This window comes from Salmo trutta, chromosome 17 (genome assembly GCF_901001165.1).
Source record: "Salmo trutta chromosome 17, fSalTru1.1, whole genome shotgun sequence".
Lineage (NCBI taxonomy): Eukaryota > Metazoa > Chordata > Actinopteri > Salmoniformes > Salmonidae > Salmo > Salmo trutta.
This window is the reverse complement of record NC_042973.1, coordinates 14,838,735-14,857,596: the sequence shown is the minus strand read 5'-3', so window position 1 is coordinate 14,857,596 and position 18,862 is coordinate 14,838,735. Positions and strand designations below refer to the sequence as shown.

At 40.4% G+C, this 18,862-nt stretch overlaps 1 protein-coding gene across 3 annotated transcripts; it reads left to right on the top strand.

Moving 5' to 3' along the window:
* Nucleotides 1-7,773: 7,773 nt before the first annotated feature.
* On the top strand, nt 7,774-17,826 carry LOC115151663 (arrestin domain-containing protein 2). 3 transcript variants are annotated; one of them, XM_029695791.1, is made up of 8 exons: nt 7,774-7,878; nt 8,062-8,322; nt 14,684-14,753; nt 14,929-15,179; nt 15,296-15,552; nt 15,725-15,887; nt 16,019-16,173; nt 16,475-17,826. In XM_029695791.1, the coding sequence occupies exons 2-8, from the start codon at nt 8,064-8,066 to the stop codon at nt 16,526-16,528; spliced, it is 1,209 nt and encodes a 402-aa protein (XP_029551651.1). In that variant the 5' UTR covers nt 7,774-7,878; nt 8,062-8,063; the 3' UTR covers nt 16,529-17,826. The 3 variants fall into 3 exon arrangements, with proteins under 3 accessions (XP_029551651.1, XP_029551652.1, XP_029551650.1); XM_029695792.1 differs by having other exon boundaries at nt 7,851-7,878; nt 8,086-8,322; XM_029695790.1 differs by lacking the exons at nt 7,774-7,878; nt 8,062-8,322 and adding an exon at nt 12,929-13,550.
* Nucleotides 17,827-18,862: the final 1,036 nt, after the last annotated feature.

Here is an 18,862-nt window from a genome sequence, read left to right as displayed (position 1 = left end):
TTTTAGCTAATTAGCAACTACTTATTATTTTTTAGCTACTTTGCAACTACTTAGCATGTTAGCTAACCCTTCCCCTTACCATTTTAGCTAACCCTTCACCTAACCCCAACCTTAACCCTAACCCCTAGCCTAGCTAACGTTAGCGCAACCAATGGAAGGGGTGTGGGGTGGCGAAGTTTGTGAAGTTGACAAAGACATGCGGCCAGTGGGATCCGAACAACAATGACAAAAAATGTATACAAAAAAACAATTGGGGGGGGGGGGATTTATACCACCACCCAAAAGGGCACTTTGGAGACTGTTAGTGCTCTGCACAGGTAGATCCCTGTTTGTGCACATGTCTGTCGAAGCAGTATGTCAGACTAACTTTAGCATATAGGTGGTTAAACACCAACCAGGGCCCTCTGTATAAGGCATCTGGATAATGTAAGGTAAGCTAGCAACAGATTGCTGCGAGTAAAAAAAAGTTAAAAAATTGTTACCTTTATTTCCACAGGGAGTCCCATTGAGACCAAGGTATCTTTCACAAGGGAGCCCTGCATTTTACAATTTCACATATTTTACAAAATATAAAATACCAGAGAATACAAAATACAAAATTACAGGCACCCTCAAGAAAAACAATTATATTCCTCAACAGAGGTTCTCAATTTGCATTGGTAAAGGAAGAATGTGTTTTGCTTTTGCCATAGGCCTACTCACCCTAATAGGCCTACTCACCTTAATAGGACTACTCACACTAATTATTGTAATTCCATGTAATGTTACTCACAATTCTACTTTGTTTACATTGGAAACTGTGGCTGTTGGTAAGGGTAAATGTATAAAACATCGTAAGACTGAGCATGTCATGACCGCCTTATAACTGTAGTATAATCAGGCACAGTGGGTCATAATACCCATAAAACATAGGTCAAACACACATAAAACTAGGGGTCAAACACAGAAATGGTTACAATCGCTTTTTCACATAGTTTGAAGTGTTTGTAAAATTCACTAAGTATGTGTTTGGTGTTGGGCTGTGGTGCTAATGACATTTTGTCAGCCGGTGATTGTCGAGCAACTAACTGCCGGTCTCATGGTAGTTGACCCGATAATTAGCATAAACAGGTTAAGCATCTCCTGGCTACCACACACAGCCTACAAGCCACTGATGCAAACCTTTTGGAACATCTACATTTGAAAAAGTCTAATAAATCAATCTAATATTGCCTACACCATCACAATAAATCCATTATTTATTTTAAACATTGTCTAAAGTAACATGATATGAATAACATGTAGTCTATTTCAGAAGAACAGAATAGCATACTCTGAGTTATTTTTGGCCTGATATGGCTATGCCATATGGTTGTGGGCTACACTAGTCCATTTAGTAGACAAGATTTGCTTATAATTGCGAGGCATTATTTTATAGTATGAAGAATACAATTGAACATAGCTTAATAAAATAGAAAGGATATTTACTCCAAACGATGTAAAAGGAAGTGCACACATGCGGCAATTCTGTGTTGAGCGGATAACAAAGAAACTGGTCCTCCTTTATGCCTAATTATAGTTATTTATGCAACTTTAGTTGTGACACAAACGTCATTGGGCTATATGTTTTGATGTTTAATACATTCTAAAGCTGCATGATGGGACTGTAACGGTCGCCGTACGTAGCGGACCAAGGCGCAGCGGGTTGAGTGCTCATAGTGACTTTTATTGAACACAAACTAAACAAAACAAGAAAACGATCGAACGAACAGGATTGCAGGCTAAAACACACAGCTATGCAACAACAACGTCCCACAAAGGGACAGGTGAAACAGGGCTACCTAAGTATGACTCTCAATCAGCAACAACGATGTACAGCTGTTCCTGATTGAGAGCCATACCAGGCCAACACAAAGAAATACACAACATAGAAAACCATAGAAATACAAAACAAGAACATTACCCAAAACCCCCGGAACACATAAATCAAATACCCCCTGCCACGTCCTGACCAAACTACAATAACCAATAACCCCTTATACTGGTCAGGACGTGACAGGGACTCTAATGATGATTTGAAAAAAGTCGCAAGCTGCACACACTTCATTGGTCTCTCATTCACAAATTTGATAAGCACTTGGTAATATTCTCACCAGGCCTCAAATTTCCCGGCGGCATCCCCCTTGTGTGGCTGTAATGCCCCCTAAAAAACCATGCCTTTTGTGGCCAAAGTGGCCGTTGTGCTCTTGGGCTGAATATAACAAGGTGAATTATAATTCCCTTCTCCTGGCTGTGGCGCTCCGAAGCACTTCTCACGGCTCTCTCAGATGTAGCCAATGCCTTTCACGTGATCAGGTCCTTCTCACAGGCATTTCAGCTAAGAAGTAGGCTAAGTGAATGAAGACAGGCACATCGGAAACGCAACTGCACGCATCTCTCTTATCGAATTCAGAGGCGCATATTGAAGATGTTAGAACTGTCCACATTTAGCCAGTGGTGTAAAATACTTAAGTAAAAATACTTTAAAGTACAACTTAAGTAGTTTTTTGGGGTAACTGTACTTTACTATTTATATTTTTGACAACTTTTACTTCACATAAAATTATGTACTTTTTACTCCATACATTTTCCCCTGACACCCAAAAGTACTCGGAACATTTTGAATGCTTAATAGGACAGGACAATGGTCCAATTCACGCTGTCACACCCTGATCTGTTCACCTGTTCTTGTTATTGTTTCCACCCCCTCCCGATGTCGCTTGTTTTCCCAAGTGTATTTATCCCTGTGTTTCCTGTCTCTCTGTGCCAGTTAATCTTGTATGTTCCCAAGTCAACCAGCGGTTTTTCCCATTCTCCTGCCTTTGCTATTCTCCTTTTTCTAGTCTTCCCGGTTTTGACCCTTGCCTGTTTCTGGACTCTGTACCTGCCTGCCTGACCATTCTGCCTGCCTGACCATTCTGCCTGCCTTGACCTCGATCCTGTCTGCCACTCTGTACCTCCTGGACTCTGAGCTGGTTTTGACCTTTTGCCTGTCCACAACCATTCTCTTGCCTACTCCTTTTGGATTATTAAACATCTTAAACTCCAACCATCTGCCTCCTGTGTCTGCATCTGTGTCTCGCCTTGTGTCATGATACACACATTTATCAAGAGAACACCCCTGGTCATCCCTACTGCCTCTGATCTGGCAGACTCACTAAACATAAAAGCTTTACTTGTAAATTGTCTGCATGTTGTAGTGTCACCCTGGCTATCCTTACATTAAAAAAAGAAATAATTGTGCAGTCTGGTTTGCATAATATAAGCAATTTTAAATTATTCATACTTTTACTTTGATACTTAAGTATATTTAAACCAAATACTTTTAGACTTACTCAAGTAGTATTTTACTGGGTGACTTTCACTTTTACTTGAGTGACCTTAATAAAAAATACTTTTACTCAAGTATGGCAATTGGGTACTTTTTCCACTACTGCATTTAGCCTACTTTTCGTCAGCCAACAAGATGAGTTAGTCAGCCCCAAACATCTGTAGGCGTAGCAAATAGCAAAAGCACTAGCCTATGTCAAACAACTATCCCCATAGTATATATATGGGGGGGGGGGCCTATTCTATTGGTCAATTTGTCCTTTTGTACAATAAATAAATATTCCAAACATACTCTGGGACAGTTGATTAGATTCCAAATGAATACAACCACTCACAACTTTTTTTAAAGCAATGAGGCTGATCGTTAAGCTTACATTTTTGATAAACTATTAGGCAATATTTTCACTTTATAAGCGCAGCAATGCGCACACAGCAGTAGTCTATAAGTGCGAATGTTCCAAAATGCAATCAATTAGCGGGAAAACACTTCTCGAAAGTGACAGCAAATGCGATTATGCATGTAATGCTTTATTATGAAGATGCATTTTTACGGTGAAAATTATCTTGCCCAAACTTGAAACTCACTTGCAGCCTATGTATGCCAGTTAGGCTCTACACCAGTTATATAGCGGATTAATGTTCTACATTTTAAGAAGTTATTTGGCCATTTTAGTTGGGATACAAACCTTATCAAAACACAAAGGCCTTTGGGCTAGGCTACATGAGGTGTGTGACTATGATTTGAAAAATTCACACAAAAGTATGCGATATTTCTTGCCTTAATGCACAAGTTGGGCATCATTCACAAGTGAAAGGCTAATATTGTCATGCATCAGACTATTCTTAATTGAAATGTCTTTACATATACTAAATAATATATGATATTGATTTTGATTTTGATATTAGTGATATTAGTTTTTATTTAGAATGGACCATTATCATGCACCTGTATCGGAACAGGGGCATGGGGAAAAAATAGATGTCATCTATGCACTTAAATAACGAATGGAGGACTCTTTTCCCATGGTTAATTTTCATGCCAGCCAGGTAGGCTATACTCCTTTTGTAAAGCAAAGCAATGTGCTTAATATTAAGAAAGTTGATAAATAATTATAGTAGGTCTAGCCTTTAGAAAGCTGATCCTCCTCTTTTTAATAGAGGCCATCAAAACTTTATCACACAATTGCAGTCAATAGAAATGTTACGCAACATGTTTGATTAGATTTTCAATACATTTGCATTGACGTCAGAGTGGTTAGAAGGACAATAGAGTGCTGAGTACCAGGCAGTTAGCAAGTTTGGTAGGCTACTAATGACCATCAGCAGCATCAGAGCTTGGATAACCCTAATTACCCTGACTAAATGGTCATATGGAATTTGACTACCATCATAACTGGTGAGCGCCGGTGTGGCAGTAATAAGGTTACCTTAACAGCCCTAGTTTGGTGTAGGCTTACCTTGTTGTGATGTTATGATAACTGTAATTCCCTCTCAGACATGGTGAATTTTATCAATATATTCGCTTCCATTTACATTTTTTTAAATGCTACTTAGCAACAGAGAAGACCCCAGCAAGACTACAAATTCCTGCAGGAAGCTCCTGCACACCATCTCTAGCCGACTGTCAACCGTTTACCAGTGTGATCAGAGACCTGAGCCCAATCCATTAGGAATCCATGTGCTGTATTGAAATTAATTGAATAAAGTGTTGAATTTCTTCCATCACCTTTCTGTCTTAGCTGGCCACTGACTACACTTTAGCTAGCTAGTTAGCAGAGCAGTTGACTTTGGTGTCTATTCCAGACCTTATGGCATTTTTCAAGGATGAACATAAGAGTATTAAAAGGGTTTTGCATGGGAAAACATTGAGCCCACAAGTCCTTTGTGAGCTAGCTAGCCAGCTAGTTAACGTTAGCTCACCTTTCGTGTAGTCACACTTTTCAACGTGGTGACATGCTAGTTAACATTGGCACACCAGGGCAGAGATGTTTAGCTACATAGTTACGTTAGCTCATTGTTCGTGTAGTCAGACTTTTACCCAGACCCCACGAGTGATGACATGCTAGCTAGTCCACCAGGACAGAAATATTTAACATTAGCTAGTTAGCGCTGACCGCTAACGTTAGGCACTTTCTCTAGCATGTCACCGCTTGTAGGGAAAGTCCGACTACACCACAGTGAGATACGGTGCAACTAGCTATTAAAAAATGCTAAGGTAGCTAGCTAGGTAATTAGAAAAATGCTAAACAAAAATACACACGAGAAATACACCATTTCAATATCAAACTAGAAACTTAAAAGGTTATAATATCTACTCGCTTGATTACTTGCTACTCGTCAATGAGAGTTCACATGGATACATTTTTAGTTTTTTTCCACCCTGGGCCTTGATTGATTCGTCAAAGCTTGCGACAGGATGTGTAGTCCCCAATGATAACCACATTAGCGTCTAATTAGCATTTCATTTTTGGGGGGTAATTACAGGTGAATATATTGATAAAAGTTACCTTGTCTGAGAGACATTTGAACGGTTATCAAAACATCACGCCAGGGTAAGCCTACACGAAACACAGACCTTATATGAAGTAGTTCTAAAATCCCCTACAGAAAAATGTATGGTGGAAAAAAGGATTGGAACCATTTCCGAGTTTTACCGCTAGGTTTTATGGGTATTATGAGACGTGGTATTCAATAAGTGTGTTGCTGAGGTTAGTGAAGGTTAGTGTCTGTTTGGGCAATGACAGGTTTAGTTCTTGGATTTGCTCCCTTTTTTACACCTGACTAAGTATGATATGTGTAAAAACAAATAGGAGAATGACGAAACAGCAACATAACCTTGAACCCAAGCTGCTGATTACCATGTTTTGGGAGCTGCTTTGTTGAGCAAAACCGTGAGTTGGTGGGTAGATGTAAATATGTCAAACCTGATTTCACACACCTGAAAGGACAATGACCCAGTTATCATGTGGCTCAGTTGGTAGAGCATAGTGTTTGCAATGCCAGCATGGTGTGTGCAACGCCAGGGTTGTGGGTTCAATTCCCACAGGGGCCTGTACAAAAAAAAAAAAAAGGAAATGAAAATGAAATGTATGTATTCACTACTGTAAGTTGCTCTGGATAAGAGTGTTTGCTAAGTGACTAAAATGTAAATGAAGGGAAATATAGCCAAGTTCATCAACACATATCAGATGTTATCAATTTACATGTATTTTTTAAGGTGGACATTTATATAGCAACTTTTTTGCACTAGTCAGAAAAATCTACAAGTAACAGGTAGGCTACATTAGTTCCCCTTCACTGTTATTGATGTAGTGTATCCAATAGTGTGTGTGCCTATGACTATCTGTATTTCAGCATCAGTTTTATTTAAGTCTTGGTTTGACAACACTTTTCATCCATGTGATGTTGATGCTACCCATTATTGACCTCTAAAATTGGAATGAGGTGTTTGTGTGTGTACGGTAAGATTTCTTTAGAACATTTCATAGTTATATGATAACATGATTTATGCATGTAAATCTGATAGCCCTGATTATTTAATCATTTTATGGAATGGCCAAATACTATCCGATAGAATATGGGAGAATATTCTTCCATTTTAATCTATATTTTCAAAAATTAATACCTAAACCTATTAAATATGAACATTTGATTTGATTTATTCCATGCATTGATATCTTATACATCCAATGCATTATCTATTTTCTTATACGATTGATGCGTATTGCATAGGTACGGCGACGAGACATAAATTGGTGCACTCATGTATGAGGGAGGGAATGATTGGACAGCAATCTATGAGCGAATCATCTCGTAAACCAATTACATTTCAAGCACGTACTGAAAAAAGTAGTCAGATACTTTTGAGGAGATAGGAAACTCAGTTTGAATTGTTTTACCTCTCATTGTTGCCCGTGCTTCGACAATGGGGCACGCGGTCCATTCTGGGCATTTGTGGGACAAGAAGAGCTCTCCTTCATGGAGTGAATGGAAGTCAATTGGGCCCTCGCTCAAAAAAAACAACATTAGCATGAATTTCGTCAACAAGAAGTACACCATTGCACATCCGAAATGTGAGATAATTAACTTGTTCTCTTTTATATCGTATAGCATTGGAATCGTAATATTACGTACTTTTGACGAAAATAGGCAGGTTTCTCGACTCATACCCTGACTTTGAGAAAGGGTTGCGTGACGATTAACGTATCAACTGCGTGACGCAACAGGACAACGTGAACGCGATTGGTCGACAGTCTGCTGATGAGGAGTTTTTCGTTACTCCATCCATTGCCAATGGGATTCCTATCTCATCCTTTCTCTAATATCTCTGCAGTTGTCGCTTTCTGTCCACGCTCGTCTACAAGAGTGGGCGGCGTGACTCTAATGTGCTTTATTCTAATTGGCGTGTAAACGGAACCTGTCGTATCTGTGCGTCGAAATTATGTGGTAGAAACATTATACAATATAAATATAACAGTCAGTGAAGATAGCCTGACACCTCGAATTCACCATCTCACATTTTTTTGGAAGGTAGGTTTGTTTTGCGTTCTTTGACAGATCTTTGATCTGCTGGTGTGAAAGATTTTAATTTAATTTAGTGTATATATATTGAGTTTTAGAATCGTGTGATTGACAAACAGCACGGCTCCTTCAGTTATTTATGTCTCAGGCTACATTTTCTTGTCGTAAAAAAACTTTATTTTCCCCTCCAAGGAATGACTTTCAATACTATCAAAGGTTTTAAGCTGGAGTTCGACGGGCCGGGCGATGCTGTGTATGCCAGCAGTGAGATACTGTCCGGAAAGGTCGTTTTGGAGCTCAACAGGGATACGAAAGTGGACACCATGAAGGTCCTTGGAAGAGGGGTTGCAACTGCCCACTGGCTTGAGAATCGCAGTGGAGGCATGAATGCCGTTTACAACGACTACACCTCCAAGATCAGTTACTTCAGGAAGAGGCAACATCTCATCCGAGGTAAGTAGTCTTCTCATGGAAAAAGCACACTGGTCATTGTTCAACTGTTTTGTTATTTCTCAACAATGTTAAACTATTTCTAAGGTGTAGCATATATTGATTTCCTTTTAATTTTGAGCCAATGAATGGGACTAGTTGATTGCGTGTTTTAAAAAGCTTCGTGCACCTTGGATTTCACCAAGCCTACTGTAGGACACAGTAAAGACACAGGCCTTACTTATGGCCCTCGAAAACAAAATACACACCTATTAGAAAATTACATTCTTAGAGGCACGAAACTCTGGAAAATATTTTACAGCATGAACTTAATATTTAAAATTTGGTTGTGTGTGAATGAAGCTCACGTGTAGCACCAACATGCTTATAGGAATTGGATTTACTCTTAGAAAAAAGTGTTCCAAAAGTGTTCTTCGGCTGTCTCCATAGTGGAACCCTTTTTGGTTCCAGGTAGAACCCTCTGTGGAAAGGGTTCTACATGGAACCAAAAAGGGTTCTACATGGAACCAAAAAGGGTTCTACCTGGAACCAAAAAGGGTACTCCAAAGGGTTCTCCTATGGGGACAGCTGAAAAACCCTTGTAGGTTCTATATAGCACTATTTTTTTTCTCTCTGAGTGTAGGACACCAGACTGCAGGGTAAATTGAGCAGTCGTGTCACTGGAAAGTCATGGCCATTTGCAGTCTTAATTTAGGGGTTTTATATGTTCTTTCATTATGACTGATAGACAACTGTGAATAGTGCTTTTGGAAAGAATAAACGTACCTACAAGGAAGCACGAGTGGAGATGCCCAAGCAGAGGCAGAGGCAGAGGCAGAGGCAGTTGCTTGTCTGAAAAGGGCTGGGGGTTTAAAAAAATGCTGCCTCTGTCTCTCAGGCAACAGGGAAAACAACACGTTGGAGCTTGAGGGACAGGACAACCCCCAACCCTTCGTCTTCACTATACTGCACATTAATTAAGTCCTCATTTCTTTACATGCAAACTTGTCAAGCAAGGTTTTTGTTATTTCAGAGAACCTTCAAAAGTACTCCTCAAGATTTAATGCATAGGTAAGTTACTACAGTACTAACTTTGATTAGGCATTGTTTGTTATTTCAAATCAAGAAGATCTCCATGAATAGAAAAACAATTAACTGATAGATTGTATCTGGAGTCCCAGCTAGGTAAACAGCCTCTACAGAAATCTGTTGAAATACACCCCCTAAAAATCCTTTACCTGACTAATACAGTGCATTTGGAATTTATTCGGACCCCTTCCCTTTTTCCACATTTTGTCAGCCTTATGCTAAAATGAATTAAATACAAAATCCTTATTAATCTACACACAATCTACACCTCAATGACAAAGTGAAAACAGGTTTTTAGAAATGTTTTTAAATGTATAAAAAAAACATACCTTATTTTCATAGGTATTCAGACCCTTTGCTATGAGACTTGAAATTGAGCTCCGGTGCATCCTGTTTCCATTGATCATCCTTGATGTTTCTACAACTTTTGTAAAATCAATTGATTGGTTATGATTTGGAAAGGTGTAACCGATGTGAAATGGCTAGTTAGTTAGCGGTGGTGCGCGCTAATAGCATTTCAATCAGTGACGTCACTCGCTCTGAGACTTGAAGTAGGGTTTCCCCTTGCGCTGCAAGGGCCGCGGCTTTTGTGGCGCGATGGGTAACGATGCTTCGTGGGTGTCAGTTGTTGATGTGTGCAAGGGTCCCTGGTTCGAGCCCGGGTTGGGGCGAAGAGAGGGACGGAACCTACACTGTTACAAAGGCACACACCTGTCTATATAAGGTCCCACAGTTGACAGTGCATGTTAGAGCAAAAACCATGCCATGAGGTCCAGGACCTATAGAGGAAGGCCCAAAAAATTGTCAGACTCCAGTCACCAAAGTCATAGACTGTTCTCTCTGCTACCGCACAGCAAGTGGTACCAGAGTGCCAAGTCTAGGACCAAAAGGCTCCTTAACAGCTTTTACCCCTCCAAGCCATAAGACTTCTGAACAATTAATGGCCACCCAGACTATTTGCATTGACCCTCCCCCCCTTTTGGTTTTACACTGCCACTACTTGCTGTTTATTATCTACACATAGTCACTTTACCCTTACCTACATGTACCCCCCCGCACATTGACTCGGTACCAGTACCCCCTGTATATAGCCTCATTACTGTTATTTTATTGTTTTTAAATGTAGTTTATTTAGTAAATATTTTCTTAACTGCATTGTTGGTTAAGGGCTTGTAAGTAAGCATTTCACGGTAAAGTATTCAGCGTATGTGACAAATAAAATTGGATTTAAAGGAATAGTCCATAGAGTTCCAACAAAGGATTGTGTCAAGGCACAGATCTGGAAAAGGGTACCAAAAAATATCTGCAGCATTGAAGGTCCCCATGAACACAGTGGCCTCCATCATTCTTAATGGCACATGACCGCCTGCTTGCAGTTTGCCAAAAGGCACCTAAAGGACTCTCAAAAGCATGGTGGTGGCATCATCATGCTGTGGGATTGTTTTTCAGCACCATGGACTGGGAGACTAGTCAGGATCGAGGGAAAGATGAACGGAGCAAAGTACAGAGAGATCCTTGATGAAAACCTGCTCAGGACCTCAGACTGGGGTGAAGGTTCACCTTCCAACAGGGCAAAGACCCTAAGCATACAGACAAGACAACACAGGAGTGGCCAAGCCAGAGCCTGAATTTGAACCTGCTCGAACATCTCTGGAGAGACCTGAAAATTGCTGTGCAGTGATGCTCCCCATCCAACCTGACAGAGCTTGAGAGGATCTGCAGAGAAGAATGGGAGAAACTCCTCAAATACAGGTGTGCCAAGCTTGTAGCTTCATATCCAAGAAGACTCGAGGCTGCAATCGCTGCCAAAGGTGCTTCAACAAAGTACTGAGTAAAGGGTCTGACATAAGTATTCAATTTGATATTTCAGTTAATTGTTTTATACATTTGCAAAAATTTCAAAATCTGTTTTTTTGCTTTATGTGTATTGTGTGTAGATTTATGGGGGGGGGGAGCATTTAATGCATTTTAGAATAAGGCTGTAATGTAACAAAGTGGAAAAAGTCAAGGGGTCTGAATACTTTCCAAATACACTGTAGTTGGAAGTCTGGGACTTCAGTGTTCAGACATGTATAAAAGTAAACTTTAATCATTCTAAATCTGTTGGGAAATAGCTTATGAAGTGATATTTCATTAGGAAAAAAATATTTCATTTTTTATGGTTAGGCCATTTTATAACCTTCAAAGGACTGACTAATAAAACTTTCTGGGGCAAACATTCTGTGGACATCTTATTTAATATATCATATAAACGTACCCTTTTTTCCTGTGGTCAGATGGAATTGCAAAATAGTTTTGCTCCCTTCAAGTCATGAAGCTTTGATCAATGCTTTAGTTTGGTTGGTCTGGTTTTGATTAACTTCATGTTGGAACTGATACGACAACTGTCTGTGTCTGATAGATAAGGATGCTGTGTTCATTGCAATACACTTTAAAACATTTTTTTTTTAGCTTGAATAAACTCTGGCTTAATTTGCTAAATATTAAGTCTTGCTGTTTGTGCACCTTCATATATTTAGAAATTCAAGCCAGACTGTTGAACACGTAGCTATGGCCTTCTGTACAATCTGAACACAAATATTTACACTGCATTAACTTGTTAGTTTGTCTGCATACCATTATTTGATACTACGTGGCTGTATAAATCCAAAATCATGCTTGTGTATGTGTTTTTATCTCATCTGCCCAGCCACTATAGGAAGTCTATGGTCAGAGCTGACTGAAGTTGATTAGACAGTGAGGCCTATGTGACTGACACTTAAAAAACAAAAACAAAACTCTCATATAGCCACCAGGAGGCGGAGGGTATCATAAAGTTGTACTGTACAGGTCCTGGGTGCACATTTTGGTTTTTACCCTAGCATTACACAGCTGATTCAAATAACCAACTCACCAAGTTTTGATTATTTGAATCAGCTGTGTAGCCCTAGCCTAGAGCAAGAACCAAAACATGCACCCAGGGGGACCCCAGGGGGACCCCAGGACTGAGTTTGGGAAACCCTGCTGTTGCATGCGTCATGTTCACACCACAAGGTGGCAGTATATAACCCTCGCATGCTTTCAGGAAACAAAGGTAAACAAATGTTTTTTTGGGACAAGATGTTACCCGATTTTGCAATCTAGAGGTCATGTTCTTCAATATATGTTCTGTGTATGTGTATAAAATATTTGTTTAAAATGTACTTTTCATCTTCATGCACTTTTCCCTTATTCTTACTGTTTCTTGGAGTTGTATCCTATATGAAATGACAAAAAAATAAATGTTATGATCAAATGTTTTCGTCACATACACGGTTTACAGCAGGTATAAAAGGTGCAGCGAAATGCTTGTGTGCATTTTGCTGCACACTAACAATGCAGTGCATTAATGAATAATAACAATGAAAATATAAATCATTATAGGCATTTACAGACTTTAAAAATATATATTTGGCAAGTTGTGCATGTTCCCTTTCTAGAAATTAATGCATAGACCACATGTACAGAATACCAAAAAATGGGCATGAGCAAAAGCTGAAATACCTTTTGTACTATTATGCAATGTGAAACTATTTTGTGAAATGGGAGGATCTTTGCAGCCTTCGGGCATGCTCAGTAAGCCTGTTTTCGTCTAAGAACCTGTAACCATCAATCACCAGGCACGGTTTTCCCCGTTTGCTCGAGCGCTCCACACCCAGGGAAGATGTTTATTAGCCCGTTACCCTCTATGCGGCCTTACATAATATATTAGGACAGCCCACATCGTGCAAAAGGGAGCTGTGGCCGCGACTACTTAATCAGTTTTGTTTTGCAAGTGTAGCGACAATAATATTAAGATAGTACCGAAACGTTATTTGACAACTTGAACATTTTAACATAAGTATACCGTTTGGAACTAACAACCCTCACGATGATTTTCGACAAATTGAAAAAGTTGTACATCGTCTTCGACTCTCCAGAAATCGATTCCCCTCCAGTCTTCAGCAGTGGGGACGTGGTGTCTGGAAAAGTTGTTTTGAACCTTTCAGGTGAAACTAAAGTGCAGTCGTTGAAGTTGCACGCAGAAGGTTTTGCGAAAGTGCATTGGACCGAGTCTCGTTCGGCTGGGTCCAGTACTGCCTATACTCAAAACTACAGCGACGAAGTGGAATATCTCAACAGGAGAGAAGTTCTTCTGCAAGCAGGTTAGTCATTCACTCTCTATCGGTGAATGAAAGCAATGAAGTGTGCCATGCTATGCAACTCATTGGACAAAACCACTTGAGCAAATTTTACTCGAGAAAAGTATTTTCATTGTACATAACTGGGTTTTGTGGAGGGTTTCTCTCATGGGAAATTATTTTGTTATTTCTTAGTTATTCTGTAATTGTTTTCATATTCGGGTATTCTCAATGGTAAATTCTCAACTGGCCTACCTGGTTAAATAAAGGTGAAATAAAATTAGTATAACGTTTCAATTTGCAGCATGGAAAAATAATTGTGTTCATTAAAATAAAGCACTCAATGTTGGAAAAAGTACAAAATGCTCATACTTGAGTAGAAGTAAAGATACCTTTTAATTGAAAATGACTGAGTAAAAAGTACAGATCATTTAAAAGATCCTTATATTAAGCAAACCAGAGGCACTTTTTATTTTTTTTATTTAAAAAAAAAAGTTTACTTTTAGCCAGGGTCACTAAACACTCAGACATCATTTACTATCAAAGCATTTGTATTTAGTGAGTCTGCCAGATCAGAGGCAGTAGGGATGACCAGGGATGTTCTCTTGATAAGCGTGTGAATTGGACCCTTTTGCTCTGCTGCTAAGCATTCTAAATGTAACTAGTACTTTTGGGTGTCAGGGAAAATGTATGGAGTAAAAAGTACATCTTCTTTAGAATGTAGTGAAGTAAAAAAATATATAAACCGTGAAGTACAGATGCCTCCAAAAACAACTACTTAAGTAAAAGTACTTTACCCCACTGAATGCACTTGACCCTTTCAAAGGATTTGACAGTATTATGCATATTAAATTGAGTTTGGATTCACTCTAAGAGTTTACTCTGTCTGAATGCAGCCCTAAATGTTATAATATATAGAAAAACAAGGGACTGCAAATACCCATCAGCACTATAGAGGGCATGTGATGGTGCTCTTGTGTTTGAGGAGAAAAGGAAAAACTGCATTTGCAGTTCATTGTAATAAAGAAACTCAGTGATTTTTCTCCTGTATGTATTTTAGTTAGTACATTGCTTTGGAAAGCAAAAGGCCCTCATTCAGTAATCAATGTGGATCAGAAGTGGTTTCAAACAATTAATGCTTATTTTATTATCTTCAGATAATGGTGAGCACACCCTCCTCTCTGCTGGAAGACATGAATTCCCATTTAGTTTCCAGTTGCCTGAAGAGTAAGTATCCCTTTCTGGAATTAATGGTTTTGGAATTATTATACAGTGATGCACTGGAGGCAAATGTTAATTTGCATTTGATTTGGACCTATTAAATCCTCGCATTTTATTAAAGAACAGCTAATGTCTAATCAATCTGTTTATTTAAAAAACTTTTTTTTTTTTGCTTCAACAGGACACTGGTGACATCCTTCGAAGGCAAGCATGGCAGCATCCGCTACTGGGTGAAAGTGAAGCTGCATAGGCCCTGGGCCACAGTGAGGAAGATCAAGAAGGAGTTCACAGTCATCGAGCCCATTGACATCAACACACCAGCCTTATTGGCTCCCCAAGCTGGCACTAAAGACAAGATGGCACGGGTGTGGTACCGCGATTTTGGACAGGTGTCTATAACTGCTAAGATCGATCGCAAAGGTTACACACCAGGTAAGAACCAATCATACCTTTTAATCCTAGTAGCCATGCAAACTGAACATTAAGGCAAATAACTAATTTTAACTGAACCAAATCTCACCTCACAGCCTCTATTCTTCATCTTCCAGGTGAGGTGATTCCTGTATTTGCTGAGTTTGACAATGCCACCTCACGCTCTGTGGTGCCCAAGGCCTACATCACACAGACGCAAACGTTCATCGCCCGGGGCACCATGAAGCAGAAGCAAGCGGTGGTGGCCACGCTTAGTGGTGATGTGGTGGGCGCCCAGCGCAGGGAGACCTGGCATGGCCGCGCCATCAAGATCCCTCCTGTCGGGCCCTCCATCCTGCAGTGCCGCATCATCAAAGTGGAATACATGCTCAGGGTGAGTTCAAGCCATAGTCAGAATGAAAAGTACATCATTCACATTGATTAGATTTTCCTTGTTGAGGATATGACTCCGATTGCTAATTAGAGATCAGTCGGTAGTGGGTTTACCCCTACTGACGTGTCTGTTACTGTAGTTCTAAAAGCTTTCTCCCCTCTCCACCACCTAGGTGTGTGTGGATGTTCCTGGGACCTCCAAGCTGTGCCTAGAGCTGCCCCTGGTCATGGGCACAATCCCCCTCCATCCCTTTGGTAGCCGCACCTCTAGCGTCAGCAGCCAGTACAGTGTTAACCTGGAATGGCTCCGCATGGCCATCCCCGAGCAGCCTGAGCGTAAGTGTCTGTGTCATTGTAATACAAGACTTAGCGGTGTTCCCCAAAGCTCAATGCCAGGTCCCCCTGAAAATCTCCAACCTTAGGAAAAATGGTTTACTCATCTGTACCCTCTTTCCCTCCCCACACAGCTCCTCCTGACTACAGCTCTGTGGTGACGGATGAGGAGGCTGAGCGGAACATTACGGCCCCCCATCCGGAGGAGGACCTCAGTGGGATTATGGAGCACCCTCTCAGGGCCTTTGTCCAGGAGTTCCGCTTCCGACCTCCTCCGGTGTACTGCGAGGTGAGCTAGCACCCCTTGGAATACTCTCGTGACAATAGGGATGCACTTCTTTGATTAACTGAACTCTACACTTCTATCACTCAATTTACATTTTAGTAATTTATCAAGCGCTCTTATCCAGAGCGACTTACAGGAGCAATTAGCCTTGCTCAAGGACACATCGACAGATTTAAAAAATATATATATATTTCCCCCTCGTCAGCTTGGGGATTTGAACCAGCGACCTTTCGGTTACTGGCCCAACGCTCTTAACCGCTAGGCTACTTATTGAATCTTAAACCTTTGTGTTTTGCTCCCGCAGATCGACCCAAATCCTCAGCCCCTCAACATGAGACGTCGCTGCATGACGTGTTGAACCATAAGCCCCACTTGAGCGTCACACGATGACCCTATTTAATTAAACGAAGTGAAGAGATTTGTCTTCCCCTGGATTACTCTCCAAAACTGGTGACTCGGTCCAAAGATGTGGCTTCTGTTGTTGGAAGGGACTTAGAGTACCACTGAGAGGCTGGAAAAGAAAATGGCGGCGACAGGACCTGCTTGTGGATGAAGTCCTTTTTAAAAAAGAAAGGGGGACATGTTACGTTCAACAAGAAAAGGAAATAACTTCTCCCATGGTTCCTGTCCTCCCAAGTGATTCTGGCTCAGGATGACAAAATCGAGTCACCCCTCCTGCCAATCAATGAACCCCCACACAATAAATGTTTTGTGTTTTACAGAGTTTGGGGAAATATTGGGGGAGGATCACTTGATTTTGTGAGGGGGAGTTGCAGATGATAACTAAGCCTCAAAGAATGCAATGGTATATCATCAGTTAACATCTGCAAATGATCAGCAGGCTTGGTGTTAAGAGGCACCTGTAACTCATCTTTTAATACCCAACTCCCCCTTGCCTGGTAACATGTAGTATGACTCAATCATGATGAATAATTCTACTGTTATTCAAGTAAGCACTTACCTGAGACTGTTTGGTGTGGAGGAGTTGAGTCAGCAGGTTTCGGCATTTAGCCGGGTAATACTATGCAAAAGGGAACTTGAATCCTGTAGTATCTGAAAATGTACTGAAATGATTCCATGAGAGATTCTGATAAAGCAGCTGTCCTCTGTGTGGGGATGTTCAATGTATTCTGAATGTTAATACGACAGTAATGGATGAGAACTAAACGGTTGAGTTTTTTGCATGTGGAAGAATTCAAGAGAAAAGTTTGTTGTGTAAAAGCTAGTTCTATAGCACAAACCAGGGCATAACGTTTTCCCAGAAAATAGAGTCTAGGACTGATTTAGAAACAGTGACACGAGGAAGAAAAGTGTTTGTAGCTGCTGCAAGCTCAAATGATTAGCTTTCGAAGCGGCTAAGGAGGAAATATCAGAGCCATGTGGTTTATGCGTTTGATTCAACCCAGATGCCTTGTTTTCCAACAGTCTGTAAACGTCTGCAGAACGTTTGTTCAGCGTTACATTAAGCTTTAAGTTGGAGATGTCACTTTGAAGTGTACTAAAGAACTGACTTCAGGTCAGCAATGCAGCTTAGGTGTCATGCGCAGTGCAGCACACACCTGAAATTGAATGTATTTTATACAAATGCTGTTGTTGATTCACAGAACATGCCAAAGTTTTTGTAATTCCCTTTTCTAATAAAAACACTGAAACAGATATTTGTATTTGCATTATACACTAGGTTTTCTGGAAAAGCAACCTTTTCAAAACCTACTCTACGACATGCTTTTGAGTAAAGCATTGTGTCATGTTCAGTTTCGGTCTAAACTGAAGAAACATGACTGGGCAGGGGAATTCTGGTGAAAAGTAATTCAGTCACATCAGTCAGACTGTGGACATAGCATTGCCAAATTTGACAGTTTCACTTTTTAAACATATTTGAACCATAATGGGAATTGAATTTATGTGACCAAACTGAAAGGTTCAGGTAACCTGAAAAATATTATGGTACATTCTACTGTCTTGTTTTGGAACATTATTTATAGCTGTTTGAATGTGTGCCCAGGCAGCACTGCCCACGGCATGGTTAATCTAAAGAACATTTCTATTACTCAGAGGCAGCAGGCAGTGAAAACAATCATTACAAAACATTTTACACACACAAGAACAGGTTAGAAGAATAACAATGACAAGCTACAGTGTTGGACTTAATTCCATGTCATTTTTTATCTCATCAATTTCATTACAGAAGTACTTGCTTACCAGAAGGTAATCTTGTGCCTCTGCCTCTGAGTCACATGCACGTGTGGCTCAGTTGGTAGAGCATGGTGTTTCCAACGCCAGGGTTGTGGGTTCGATTCCCATGGGGGACCAGTAAGGAGAAGAAAATGTATGCATTCACTACTGTAAGTCGCTCTGGATAAGTGCGTCTGCTAAATGACTAAAATGTAAACGTAAACAAAGAACTAGAACATGATGATGCTGCAAAGGAATTAGTGTTGGTTTCATAAGAACTGAGAATGAATGGGGAAGTGTCTGTTTTGACAGTCAGTTTGGATGACTCTTAGTGGTGGATGGCTTCCTGAGGGTGATGTCAGAGCTAAACCTGATGTTCTTACTGATAAGAAAGGACCCTATCCCCATGCAGCACGCATTGGGTGGGCCCAGTGCCTCTGGGCAAAAACCTAGAAACTCCATACAAGGCCAGAGGAGGGGTCTTCCTGGGTCATATAAAATTGTGATAATCTTACTT

Excerpts from the sequence above, each read along its gene's own strand:
- LOC115151663 (XM_029695790.1), top strand. The coding sequence starts at position 13,277 with ATGATTTTCGACAAATTGAAAAAGTTGTACATCGTCTTCGACTCTCCA. Across the intron at positions 13,551-14,683 it reads AGAAGTTCTTCTGCAAGCAG|ATAATGGTGAGCACACCCTC; the intron begins GTTAGTCATTCA and ends TATTATCTTCAG. Across the intron at positions 14,754-14,928 it reads AGTTTCCAGTTGCCTGAAGA|GACACTGGTGACATCCTTCG; the intron begins GTAAGTATCCCT and ends TTGCTTCAACAG.